General features: G+C 44.0%; 4 protein-coding genes across 4 annotated transcripts; all 4 read right to left on the bottom strand.

Moving 5' to 3' along the window:
* Positions 1-813: 813 nt before the first annotated feature.
* On the bottom strand, positions 814-1,752 carry TEOVI_000489600 (aldo/keto reductase, putative; the record flags this gene model as incomplete). The annotated part of the gene is made up of 1 exon (XM_067221730.1): positions 814-1,752. One exon carries the CDS (start codon positions 1,750-1,752, stop codon positions 814-816), a length of 939 nt encoding a protein of 312 aa, XP_067077831.1.
* A 2,138-nt stretch (positions 1,753-3,890) lies between these two features.
* TEOVI_000489700 (myo-inositol/proton symporter (MIT)) lies at positions 3,891-5,342 on the bottom strand (the record flags this gene model as incomplete). The annotated part of the gene is made up of 1 exon (XM_067221731.1): positions 3,891-5,342. The coding sequence occupies one exon, from the start codon at positions 5,340-5,342 to the stop codon at positions 3,891-3,893; it is 1,452 nt and encodes a 483-aa protein (XP_067077832.1).
* A 1,072-nt stretch (positions 5,343-6,414) lies between these two features.
* TEOVI_000489800 (Cell division protein kinase, putative) lies at positions 6,415-8,433 on the bottom strand (the record flags this gene model as incomplete). The annotated part of the gene is made up of 1 exon (XM_067221732.1): positions 6,415-8,433. One exon carries the CDS (start codon positions 8,431-8,433, stop codon positions 6,415-6,417), a length of 2,019 nt encoding a protein of 672 aa, XP_067077833.1.
* Positions 8,434-9,266: 833 nt separating this feature from the next.
* On the bottom strand, positions 9,267-11,579 carry TEOVI_000489900 (uncharacterized protein; the record flags this gene model as incomplete). Its single annotated transcript, XM_067221733.1, has 1 exon — positions 9,267-11,579. The coding sequence occupies one exon, from the start codon at positions 11,577-11,579 to the stop codon at positions 9,267-9,269; it is 2,313 nt and encodes a 770-aa protein (XP_067077834.1).
* Positions 11,580-12,101: the final 522 nt, after the last annotated feature.

Raw genomic sequence — 12,101 nt, forward strand, 5'->3', positions numbered from 1 at the left:
ACCACAACAATAACAATCACGAGTCCATAACAGAACAACCGCACGTATGTGTGTACACACACACACACACGCAAATGCAAACATGATTATCATAAAACACGGCGCTAGTGGTGTTTCGGGGTACAACAGATTCGCGTGAATTGAAGTGGTAAATAAGTTTATACCTAATTCCCACGTTGTACTCATGTTGAATGCAACCGCACTTCACGACACACAGTGAGGAAGTATCACACGCACGTGAACTTTGAACAACGCTCTGATTTGGCCCTAATAGCGTAGATGACATGACATTCGAAATAACAATGTCATCGACTCCTGTGGAGTACAAGCAGCGGCCAATGGTTACCTTAAATATACATATGTGTGTATATCACAAACCGCTCCACTGGAACATCATTACTTTACAGACTTGGTTTCAACCGAAAGAACCTCCGCAGTATTATAGTTTCTTGAGTCAAGAACCCTCACCAGAGAGAACCCACAGCGCTTACGTTCTTCACCACATGGAATAAATTTTTTCCATCCTTCAAATGTGAAGAAACTGCAGGAAAGTTCATCAAAATGAATACCACTTCAAAACGTTAAAATGCAACGAACGGACGATACTAAAAAAGTCTACACGGCAAGCACTTTCCTTCTTAGCCTCCTTTGCGCATTTCTCAGCACGTTTGCGATCACCGCAATGTTAGACGAGCGGTAGAATACAAGCAACTATCAAGGGTCCTAGGTCTTTCCTTCCGAAGTGCATCCAGCATAATTCAGAAGTTGAAGACTTGCAGGTGAGGGAATATCGCCCCTTTACTTCGACAGCCCTTAATCTATCGTGTTGCTATGCCAACAAAAATGGTGGTCTTCCGTTCCCTCAACTTTCATGAGTTCCCTCAAGTCCCGTAACCGTTCTAAATGCACCTTAGTGAGGGCTCCCTCCGAGAAGAAACTTTTCGCGACCTCCCAATTACGCTCAATATGTTTCTTTGATTTGCTTCGGACGATTACACAAAAGCCTTGGCTCAGTCCCCACAACAACAGTACATCATGGACAGAAAACCCAGAGAATGTGTCCTTCACCACGGAGCAAAGAGCCGGATGTTCGATAAGTTTGGCGTTGCACTGTCCTAAAGGAGAGTATTGTTGAAGTATTATGCCGTGTTCCTTACAGTAGTCACCGACATCTTTCTGCACACACAAGGGATGCAACTCTATCTGATTCACCACTGGTTTGTTGACTTTCCCTTCCGCAAACAGTGTTGCCTCCGACCCATCTTCAGAAAGTGCAGCAAAATGTCTTCCAGCAAAATTTGACACGCCCAAATGGCGAACGATCCCTTCCTGCTGAAGGGCTGTCATTACTTTCCAGCAGCGGCGGCGTGCGGCTTTGTGTTCCTCTGTTTCATGTGGCATGCGCCCACCGCAACCGGGCCAGTGAATTAATACACAATCGGCGTAATCAATGCAAAGTTTCCGCACACTCTCACGGATGCATGTCTCGACGGCTTCCTCCGTTCTTGTTACCTTTGGAGCAATTTTCACGACAATGAAAAGCTCAAAGCGGGGCACGCCACTTGCTCGAATAGCGGCTCCAACATATTCCTCGTTTCTATATCCAGCAGCTGTGTCGATTAGACGGAACCCAAGTTTTAATGCTGATAAAACTGCCTCTTCGCACTCCTTACCACGTAACTCATAGGTGCCAATACCCATATGAGGAATTTGCATCCCACCAGATGAAACCAAATATGGAATACGGTCCATTAGTTCCTGGAAGGTTTTACTGAACGCAAAGGGATATGTCAAAGCGGTATTGTTATTTCCCAGAGACTCCGATATTGTTAATGATATTTATCCCTTACCCCAATCAGTGATTATCCTTTTCCCTATTGCCGCCTTCGGCAAGCGCAAGTGTATGGAGAAGCGGGAGCAGCGGGGAGTAGTGATATGTGTATTTAGTTTTCGAATATGTCCTACAAAAAAAAAAAAGAAAAATGTAAAATAAAAGAAGAAATATATAGCAGTGCCCGATTACTGCTTTTGTACTTTTGACAGTTATGGGGTTTGCTTCAAGTGTCAGCGTTCATTTTTTTCGTTCGTCGTTTTCCAATTTTATTTTATTTTTATTTTTTTGCTTATTATGTTCATGACGCCCTTGGGCAACAACTGGCTTTGATGAAAGGACACTATCAACGAAAGTGTTAACCCGCAGAAACGAAAAAAGAAAAGAAAAGAAAAGAAAAAGCTGAAACGATATGTCACAAACGCAAAAAAAACCTTGTGAGTGAACTCATATGGAACGAGTGACGGATGGGAAAGCGACTGGTGAGACGTACCTCCTAAAGTCACACATACACACAAAAAAGAAAAAAAAACGAACCGCATGCTATTCAAATAAAGAAGAAAAAAAAGAAGAAATAAATAAATAAGTAATATAAAACATAAATGCTTCAGCAACCCTTACCACTTTCTTGCTTTATTAGTTGCACACACACTCACACTCAACATCATCTGAACCGTTTTTCGTCCCACATAATTCCTTCAACATACGAAAACCACGTTCCTTTTCTCTTCCTCTTTATCCCTTTCTTTTTTCTTTCTCTCTATTGTCCTTCTTTCCCATAAATATTTTTGACCCTCAGTTGCTTTAACTCCGTCATGTCCATTAAAGAAGAAGAAGAAAAGCAGGGCCCAATTCAATATCAAAATAGTGATGTGTGGTAAAATAAGAAAAAAAAAAGAAGAAACATGGCAAAACAAATAAATGAAAAGATATATATATATATATATATAAAGATAAACGGGCAGAAGCAACATCAAAGCAGTTAATGCAATGTAATTACATTAACCACTCGTGTGGAAAGTACGGCGTTGCGCGTGTTGAGAAAACCTGAAATTTTAATTCCACGCGCAAAGATGCAGTTGTATATGTAGAAGTATGTGTTTGTGTTTGCGCGTGTATTTGTGCGTTGTTTCTTTTTTTTTCTCTTTTTCTTTCATGTTGTGTTGGAGCATACAACTGTCTAGTGGTGGGTATAACATTAGGAAGTAAGCGAACTTACAGAGGGGTAATGCGTTCTTATGACAACAACAATGCCAAAATGGCTGAATGAAAAAAGAAAAAAAATGAAAATGAAGGGGGGAAAAAACACTGACAAAAAGAAACAAAAAAGATGAGGAAAACCATACTCCTTCTAAGCGACATGCTTTTTACCAGTAAACCCCAACCGATGATAATCCACTTCCTCCCCCATCCCCTCAATAAGTTCTTCCCTCAAAAACACACACACACACACACACACACAAATAAACAAAAAAAACTCAATTAAAACGCCTCAGTTACACTCCCCCGTTCCACTTCGGTCACGACATTTATTGTCTTTTAATTCATTTCACCCAACTCAACTCAACTTAACCTTCACGAATTATTGCGGCACTACACGGCTCTATCTCATCCAATGTAATTTCAGCACTCAACAACAAATTACAGACATCCGCCAAGCGGCGCCTCAAATAACAACAGCACTTACATGGAAAAGTATGAACAAAGAAAAAAAAAGAAAAAAACAAAACAAAACCACTAACCATAACGATAGAACAATGTTGAATGTAGCTTCGGGAACAACCGGGCACAAACCAACTTTTATTCGCATCTTTCGAGTATTCCACGAAGCGACCACAAGTGCGAGATGATGCCCGACAAAAGGCAGTGGTGATATTAAACCAACCAGTTCCGTTAACGGTCGGATACATTTGCACTACATTTGCAAAACCGTGCGTGTGTGCGCGTGTCCACCAGTTTACCGAAAGCTTGTTTATAATTATTTTTTTTTTCCATTCCTTCATCTTTAAAAAAAGAAAAGAAAAACATCATAACCAAAAATAAAAATAACGAAAACCATCTAAATGGGCGCACGGGCGGTTTCCGCTTGGTTCAATCCATGATCCGTTCCCTCTCCTTCATTTTCTCTTTCCGTTTTGCTACAACTTTCACTGCATTGGGAACCGTCGCTCCCCCTGTGGCGCGCTCTCGGGTCGAACATTTCCTCAATTTCCTCCAGTGTGAGCCCCTTTGTTTCCACCACAAAGAATTGTATGAATAATACCGCGGCAATGATACATGCACATAGCAAACTAAAGGTTCCACCAACTCCTATGCTTCCCAAAACAATTGGGAACACCTGTGAAACAAGAGCATTCGAACCCCAATTGCACATTGTTGCAACAGAAGCCGCAGATGTACGAAGCGTGTTGGGAAATATTTCCCCCATGACAACCCATGGCATAGCACCGAGACCAGGTGCAAAGAACACAAGGTAGAAACCAAGTAGAGAAAGAAATATCCAACCACCGATTTCGTATGGAATTTGTTTGTCAAGCATAAAACCAACAACTGTCATACCAACCGTAACGACGAAACAACCGCATGCGCTAATCTGAAGTAGCAGACGACGACCCCAGCGATCAACAGTAAAGACACCGAAGAGTGAGAAGAGTGTGTTGATTGCAGCGAGCGGAATCGACAACAATACTGGTGTTTTAGGATCTTTAAAACCTGCGTCATACAGTATCACAGAACTATAATACATAATTGTATTAATGCCTGAGGTTTGCTGCAATATGTGGAGCATGCAACCAATTAGTAGTCGTCGCCGCATCACCGTTGAAAAGAGGGCACGATAATCAATAACGAGTCCCCCTCCTTCCGCACAATCGACAATATCAATATCATACATCTCAGATGTTTTCAGTGCCTTCTCAACTCTGCCAGTAGCAAGGTACCACCGCGGACTTTCTGGGAGAAAGAATATCAAACCGACAAACTGTATTACCGACGGAACGGCGCCCAAACCAAGAGCTACACGCCAGCCAAAATTTGTCCCGGTGAACTGCACAAGCAGCGCGGTTACAACTGAAGCAATGAATTGCGCCCCAGTGAGACATACATTGTTAAACACAATGCTAGACCCACGGTTACCGGCTGACGTAATTTCTGCCAAGTACACTGGAATTGTTGCAGAGCATATACCAATGCCTAAACCCACAATGGCGCGTCCGACAAATATCACCTCCACATTAGGAGCAAAAGCCATCATGATAGAGCCCAAAGTGAAGAATATATCAGCCAAGGCGATGCACGACCGTCGACCCCACCGTACTGAAATGAAGCCGGATGCAAATGCGCCAACGAACGCCCCCGCTATGGCAATGCTGACAATGAGGCCGGATATCCATGAATGTGCTGGAAAATCGAAATGTTCCTTCATTTGAAAGAGAGCGCCATTTATTACACTGGTGTCGTATCCAAAAAGAAACCCACCGAGTGCAGCAAATATCTTCACGCGCCACTTCATGCTTCCACTGACTTGACCTGATCCCCTACGTTTTCCCCTCGCTCACCCTGTTTGTGTTATCGAACTCGTATCACTCTTCCTACTATATCGCTTTTTATTTGCTTTTTACTTTATTTGAGGTTTCCCGCCAACAAATATTACTTGATACGAATGTAGACAATGTATCAGGACAAATCTATCTCCCGCCCCGTGCTTACCAGTAGCCCTTTTTCTTTCCCAATTTTTTATCCTTTCTCCCGCGTAATAGACTTCGAAATATGTAACAATACATATGCACGTATATATATATATAAGATTTAAAAGAGACATATAAAGAGAATATGAGAGTTGGCGCACGTGACAACAGGAATGAGAAACAGCAGCAGCAAAACTCTTGATGGGAATATATTATCTTGTTTATTTATTTATTTTGATGAACATGGAAGAAAGAAGAAAAGCAAAATCTGAAAAAAAGTAAAAAAGTAAAAAAAAAAAGAAAGGAATTTCTATCTATTAAAAGGGTGGTATGGGTTCTAAGTGGTATCGGCATCACTTAGAGGAACATATTATCCTTTCGTGAATTTCACACCTCCAGCAACCATTTCTCTGCACGTGTGTTACCGTTTGTGTTGATATTATAGAAAATATGATCCTATTAATAGTGGGTTTGTGACACCGCAAGTTCACTTTAAAGTTAGACGCAGATGCAGTACAAGCTCGGGCTTGTATGCGCGCTACAAAAGTAAAGGCCGCTCCTCTTGTGTGCACAAAAAAAGAATAAAAGAAAAATTTTCTACTGGACGTTACGAATGACCACGTAGTGAGGCGGTATCAATCTGATGATTCATTTTTTTTATGTAAAAAAAAAGAAATGTAAAAAGGAAAATTAAAGAAAGAATCTATCAAAGTGCCGCTAAACCACTGAAGTAAAGAAAAGAAAAGAGAGCATACGTATTCAGTGCCTTCCTAATTTCCATGGAAATTCCACTTACCGTCACCGCCGGCTTCACCGAAAACATCGCACCAAAATTATGCCAAGTAATGGCCATGCGAAAATACACAGATAAGGGGGGTACGATGACGAGGACACCGGTCACTCAAACAGCACCTTGCGAACTTTTGGGGAGTCTCCACTGTTGTGAAGCATTAAGTTCACGCTTTCATCTACATCATTACCATCAGTGGTATCACTGTCAAATAACACACGCCGTGGCGGCGGATAGCCATTACTAGCAAACGTTGAGTCGTGTTGATGCTCTGGGTGACGGCTCTTTGTAGCAAAACTATGCGATGATTTTAGTGGAATTGGCGCCGGATGACATGAACCTGGCGCTGACACATGTGTGCCGAGAGGGGAGAAGCTTCGCTCCGCAGAAGTAGCGCCACAACACTTTGCGACTGAAGGAATTGGACTAAAATTCAACGCCGCAAGTGATGCACTGATGTCGGAAATACCTGTAAAGTCATCCGGTTTTTGTACAGCCCCATTGCTCATCATAGTAACGGACGAAGAAACGGAGAGACGCCGGGCGACTGAATATTTTTTCCCACAGCTGAGGGTTGACGTAAAACGACGGAGAGGACCTTCATTGCCATCGCTGGAAGGTTGCAAAGCGGATCGTTGGAGAGGGCTCGGCATGCCGCTGATAAGCGACGGCCACACATCGCTTCCATGCAGAGTTCTCGAAGCTTGACTATCCGACTGACTCATACCAAATTTAGTTTCCGTAGAACCACTAACTTTCGTCGTTCCAGAACGTGTGGTGTGTGCACAAATAATAGGTTTGAATCTCGCCAACCGAACCACCCCTGGAGGCACTGCACAATAAATTTTCATAGGAAAAGTCAACTCCGCTGCGGTTTCTTGGGTTCCACATCCCTGATGAATGGAACGAAAAAAAGGATGCCTCAGAACTTCCTCCGCTCTCAAGCGTTCACACGGATCTAGTGCAAGAAGTCCCTTAAGCAAGTCAATGAACTCCGTAGACACACCAGAAATTCCGTCAAACATGGTTTGTTCATGTGTATTCTTCGGGTACTGCTGAAAGTCCGTACCGAGTTGTGAGCAAATCTGGTGAAAAACCTGCAAATCATTTGATCCTCGGAAAGCAACCGATCCTGTTATCATTTCAAACATTGTGCAACCGAGGGCCCACATGTCGCATGCGAGAAAGTCTTTAGCCTGACCAAGCAGCTGCTCTGGGGACTTGTAGTAAAGTGTGCCGCAGAATCCACCGACACTCTCGCTTTGGCTTGCAAAATGAGCTGTACTAAAGTCACCCAACGACGCTTTTACATGTTTTGTTCGGAGAGAACCAACATCTTTTGTCTCGTCCGACGATGGAAAGGCCTTGTCGCCTCCGTTAGGCATCCCGTGCTCCTCTGTGGGACACATATCCCCAACAAACTTAAGAAGAACATTACTTGGTTTAATATCCCGATGTGCAACGCCTCGCTCGTGGAGATGAACAATGGCAGAACTTACGCAATAAAGCAGTGGTCTGATGGCCTCCTCCTCCATAAAACTTGCGTTTCCAGCACGCAGTTCCTTCCCGAGATCACTATCCATGAGTTCCATGGCAAAGTACGAAACCCCGTTTACATCCGCACAATTTCCCAGGAACCGAACGATATGCGGATGGGGGCCAAGATACTTCATGCTAGCGTATTCACACGGTAACCACGGAGGACAAATGGCTGCAGGAGGTGAAGTGTCTTCGGAAAGTGCTCGTTCACGCTTCATACTTGTGTAGTGAGAAAAAAATTTTTCTTCACAAAGCTCATTTGAACGGTTGCCGCTAACAGGGTTACTGTTCTTATCGCTTGTCTGCATCCTGTGCGAACTACTCTTGGCGGGTGATGCTGGTGCCAAAGTGTTTCCTCCAATATGTGCGTCATTGGTGTTATCAGACTGGCTGTTATGTTGCTGCGAGATCTTCATACACTCGGGGGCTCCACGCATGTAAAGACGTTTCACGGCGGCGAGTTCATGAGTTACGCGGTGCCGTGCGAGAAACACCACACCACTACTACCAGAACCAAGCTTCACTTTACTAATCTCATAATTGAACTCTGTCTCAACCTCTTTTGAGAGGTGTCTCATCACCCTCATGATTCTCTTACCTTCAACTGTTAAACGGGCACTTTCACTCTCTACTTTTGCAAACTATATCTATTCTCCCTTCACCACCTCCTTTTGTCCACCCCTCTTCCCGTTTTATATTTTCCTCCAGTTTCTTATAATAAAAATGTCTAAACCGTTGCTCACAGGGATGGAAAACTGTAGGCGGGTTTTCTGGTTAAGTGGGTGTGCTTGTGAACCTTCTTCTACCTCTACTACGTCCTTATGTATATGTGAAACAAATATATATATCCGTATGTTTATGGGAAGGTATCCCTGCAGAGGGAAAAGATACTGCACTTCTCCCTCCCTTGTGATGACAAATACAAGTGGAAGAAGAATGTTGAGGATTAAATCAAATACGACATATATATATATATATATATATCGTTCGTGTGACCAAGTTAGTTGGGAAACACGAGTGGAGGAATCGATATCGCACAAACAAGCGGGTAATTTTTTTTTTAAATTCCCGCATACCAAAAGAATTACTCGTTAGAGTATCTCATCACTTCGCCAAACTAAACACAACGACAAAGTGGACGGAGTGCCACTGCTGCGCACTCGTGGCAGAGCAACCTCCTGTAATAAGGAAAAGGGAACGGAGAAAATTTTTAAAAAAATAAACAAGTAAACGTAGGAATACTTTTCACTCAAAAACAGACAACGAACGTTACAGTTGATGATGTGCAGCGGCGCAGGCACCATTTAAAAAAAAATAATAATAATAATAATATAATGTTTCGCAAAACATCAGACAAAGTTTCAGAAACGTCTACCCATCGCTATTGTTTGCAACAGTTGCTACAGTAGGCTTCACTACTTCATGAAACTTCACAATTCCCGGTTTCAGTGGTGCAACGCGGACAAATATCGGTCGACTCGAAGGGCATCTCACTCAGCACCAAGTGCATGTATCTCAATTTGTCGCGAGCTTGACGTGTCGAAAGGAATGCATTCATGAAAATTGCAAAAGCATGCTCTGTGGTACAGTTAACGGCAACAGAAACAAAAACTTCTTCATTTAGTAAACCTTTTAAGGTGCTCCGAGGCACCCTACATTTGCTTCCACCACCTCCATCAGTGCCAGAATTACAGTTATCCACCTCATCCGCCAATCGCATCTCTTTGAAGGCGCTTCGTGCCACCGGGTCTAGAAACAGCTGACAAGTTAGTTGCCGCAATCTGCCATTTGCAACATCGTCGTTAACTATAGTCCAAAGAGCCAGTAATTTATTGCGGGAGGGCACTTGAACTTCAATAGAGCAGGTGGAACTAAGCGTTGGAAGCTCATACGCAACTCTCTGCACCAACCCCCGCATGTATGAAGAGTGCAGTGAGCAATTAAGGGGAACACGCATGAGAGCACTGTGACAGTCAGCTGTGAGTCGCACCATGTTGAGAACCCACCGCTCAGTGCGCTCGTCCCACCGATAGATCTCCGCAACATGTTGTTGAACGGTGGCGAAATGCACCCCGCAGTCCAGTGCTGCCGCGCAAAGAGGAATGCAAAGCGCAGGTGTGAACTGACGTAGAGCCGCGCCGGAGCGAAGTACCGCGAGCGATCGATGACCCATCCACGAATCTTTACGACCCGATATGCCGCGGTGCATTGTGCGACACAAAGCCACTGTAACTTCCTCAAGTAGGTTTGGACGACGGATGCATTGACGGAGCAGTGCGCTACTACAATGGGAAACGTGGTTCCACACAAGTCGCGCAGCTTCTTCTTCACGACCTATACGACGCATGCGCTGCATCGACAGGAGACAACAGCGAAGGAACGGGAGATGAGTGGACCTACTGCGGAAAGTCAGAGCAAAGACGCTAAATATCACCAGCGGCGACATATCTAACTTGCACATCAACCTGGGGTGGCGCAGCAAGGTATGACTCCACAAACGCCGCTGAGAAGATCGTGTTGAATTCAACTGACTCCATATGAAGCTGCGCAACTTCCGCTCCGTTGGAAGAAGCTTCCGAAGCCTCCTGTGACAACGGCGCCAAGATTTTTTGGCTCCAACGGGACTAAGCATGGCATTCATTAGGGACTCAACCAAAACATAGTTGTTTATGAGTTCAGAATGAGGCAACACAAGGTCCTTCACCGCTCCCCACAACTCACCAAATTTTCCAACAGAGCAGTTGTCACGTACCCACCGCACTTCGCTTCGTGGGGTACATAGCAGACTTATCAGATTAGATTGTGCAGGGCTCACAAAACCTTCCGCAAACGTTGGTCCTACTAACCGCAAAGCATTCTCATTATATGAAGAACTACACTCGATGTGCTTCCTAAAGTCATCCTGCAATTTATAGGGAATGACACACGGTACCTGAGTGCATGGCACTTGCACCACCAACGTTGTCTCATTGATCCACGTAAGTTTTTCACTCACGGAGACGAGACTCTCATCTTGCCTGACAAGTTCATGAGTGGCATCCACGAGTAGCACCCTCATGCGCTGGCGTCCTAAATGTGAAAGAAAACCACTGCTTCTTCCCTCTCGCTGTGTTAGGCCGCTTCCTGCAAACTGCGAAGGTGACATACTTGACGACGAGGATTGGGATAAAGCGAAATATCGTCTGTTGTCTCGCCACTCCAGTAAAGATTGATGAAGAACCGCAATTAATGCCCGTAGAGTTTCCACATCTCCAATGATGCCTAACGTCTTGATAGCTTTACGTAAACGCCGTGTGACACTGAGCTTTACATGTGGTTTAAACACCGCTAAACGTACCGTGCATTCTCCTTGGTTCATCTCCCACGTTCTAAGAAGTTCCAGTGCTTGGTCACTCTTCCCTGCCTCTAGAAGTATGGCAATACATTGAGCTGCCAATAAGGGCGGGAAGCGCTGCATGGTTGAATTCACATCTTCTTGGAGATTTGACTGAGAAAAATGTACAACATCAAGTGCCCCTTGCCATGTATCACTGGTGCAACGGAGCGCTGCTGTCGAGGGTTCAACGAATTCGTCGGTGGCAGAAGCTGATGGATGCTCCGCCAAGTTTAATCTCCTGCTGTTGCTGGGAGTCATGACACGATTGTAAACAGCAGCTGTGGGAAGCGGGGTGCGCCCCCGGTCCAAAACTATAACTCGTCTTTGAAGATTTCCGAGAGCCTGAAGCCAACTCATGGGGACTGACTTCGCAGGCAGTTGTGTATAGCTAACGCTAAAAAAGACAAAAAGGTTTTGCGGTTAAAACATCAGAAAAAAAAAAGACGGTGCAAGCTGCGGCGACGCATCGAAAAAATTGGAGACGTGCAACTGCAAATTAAAAAAAAAAACATTCACAATGCTTGGGATCCAAGAGGGAATAATAAGTCATTTCAAAGAGGCTCACAGGCATTTGTAATACCTCATTATTTATATATCAAAAACGTACATTCCCTCTGACGGCATCTTCAACTCATCCTTCCTCCATCTAACCTCTTCTTCCACAGTAAGAAACAGTGGAAAAAAATACCCGTAATTCCACTTTCTTTCCCCCCCCCGCTATCAACAAACAATATCTCTTATTTCTTTTCTCCTTGTTTTGCAGCTGCACTTTCCCCATCACAAAAAAAAAAAAAAAAGAAAAAAACAGTGATAACAAAAAGAAATTAAGAGTTACTTCCAATACATGGGAACTCATAACTGGGGGCTGGACGACGAGGA

Source organism: Trypanosoma equiperdum (assembly GCF_001457755.1).
Source record: "Trypanosoma equiperdum strain OVI genome assembly, contig: ctg_1480, whole genome shotgun sequence".
NCBI lineage: Eukaryota > Euglenozoa > Kinetoplastea > Trypanosomatida > Trypanosomatidae > Trypanosoma > Trypanosoma equiperdum.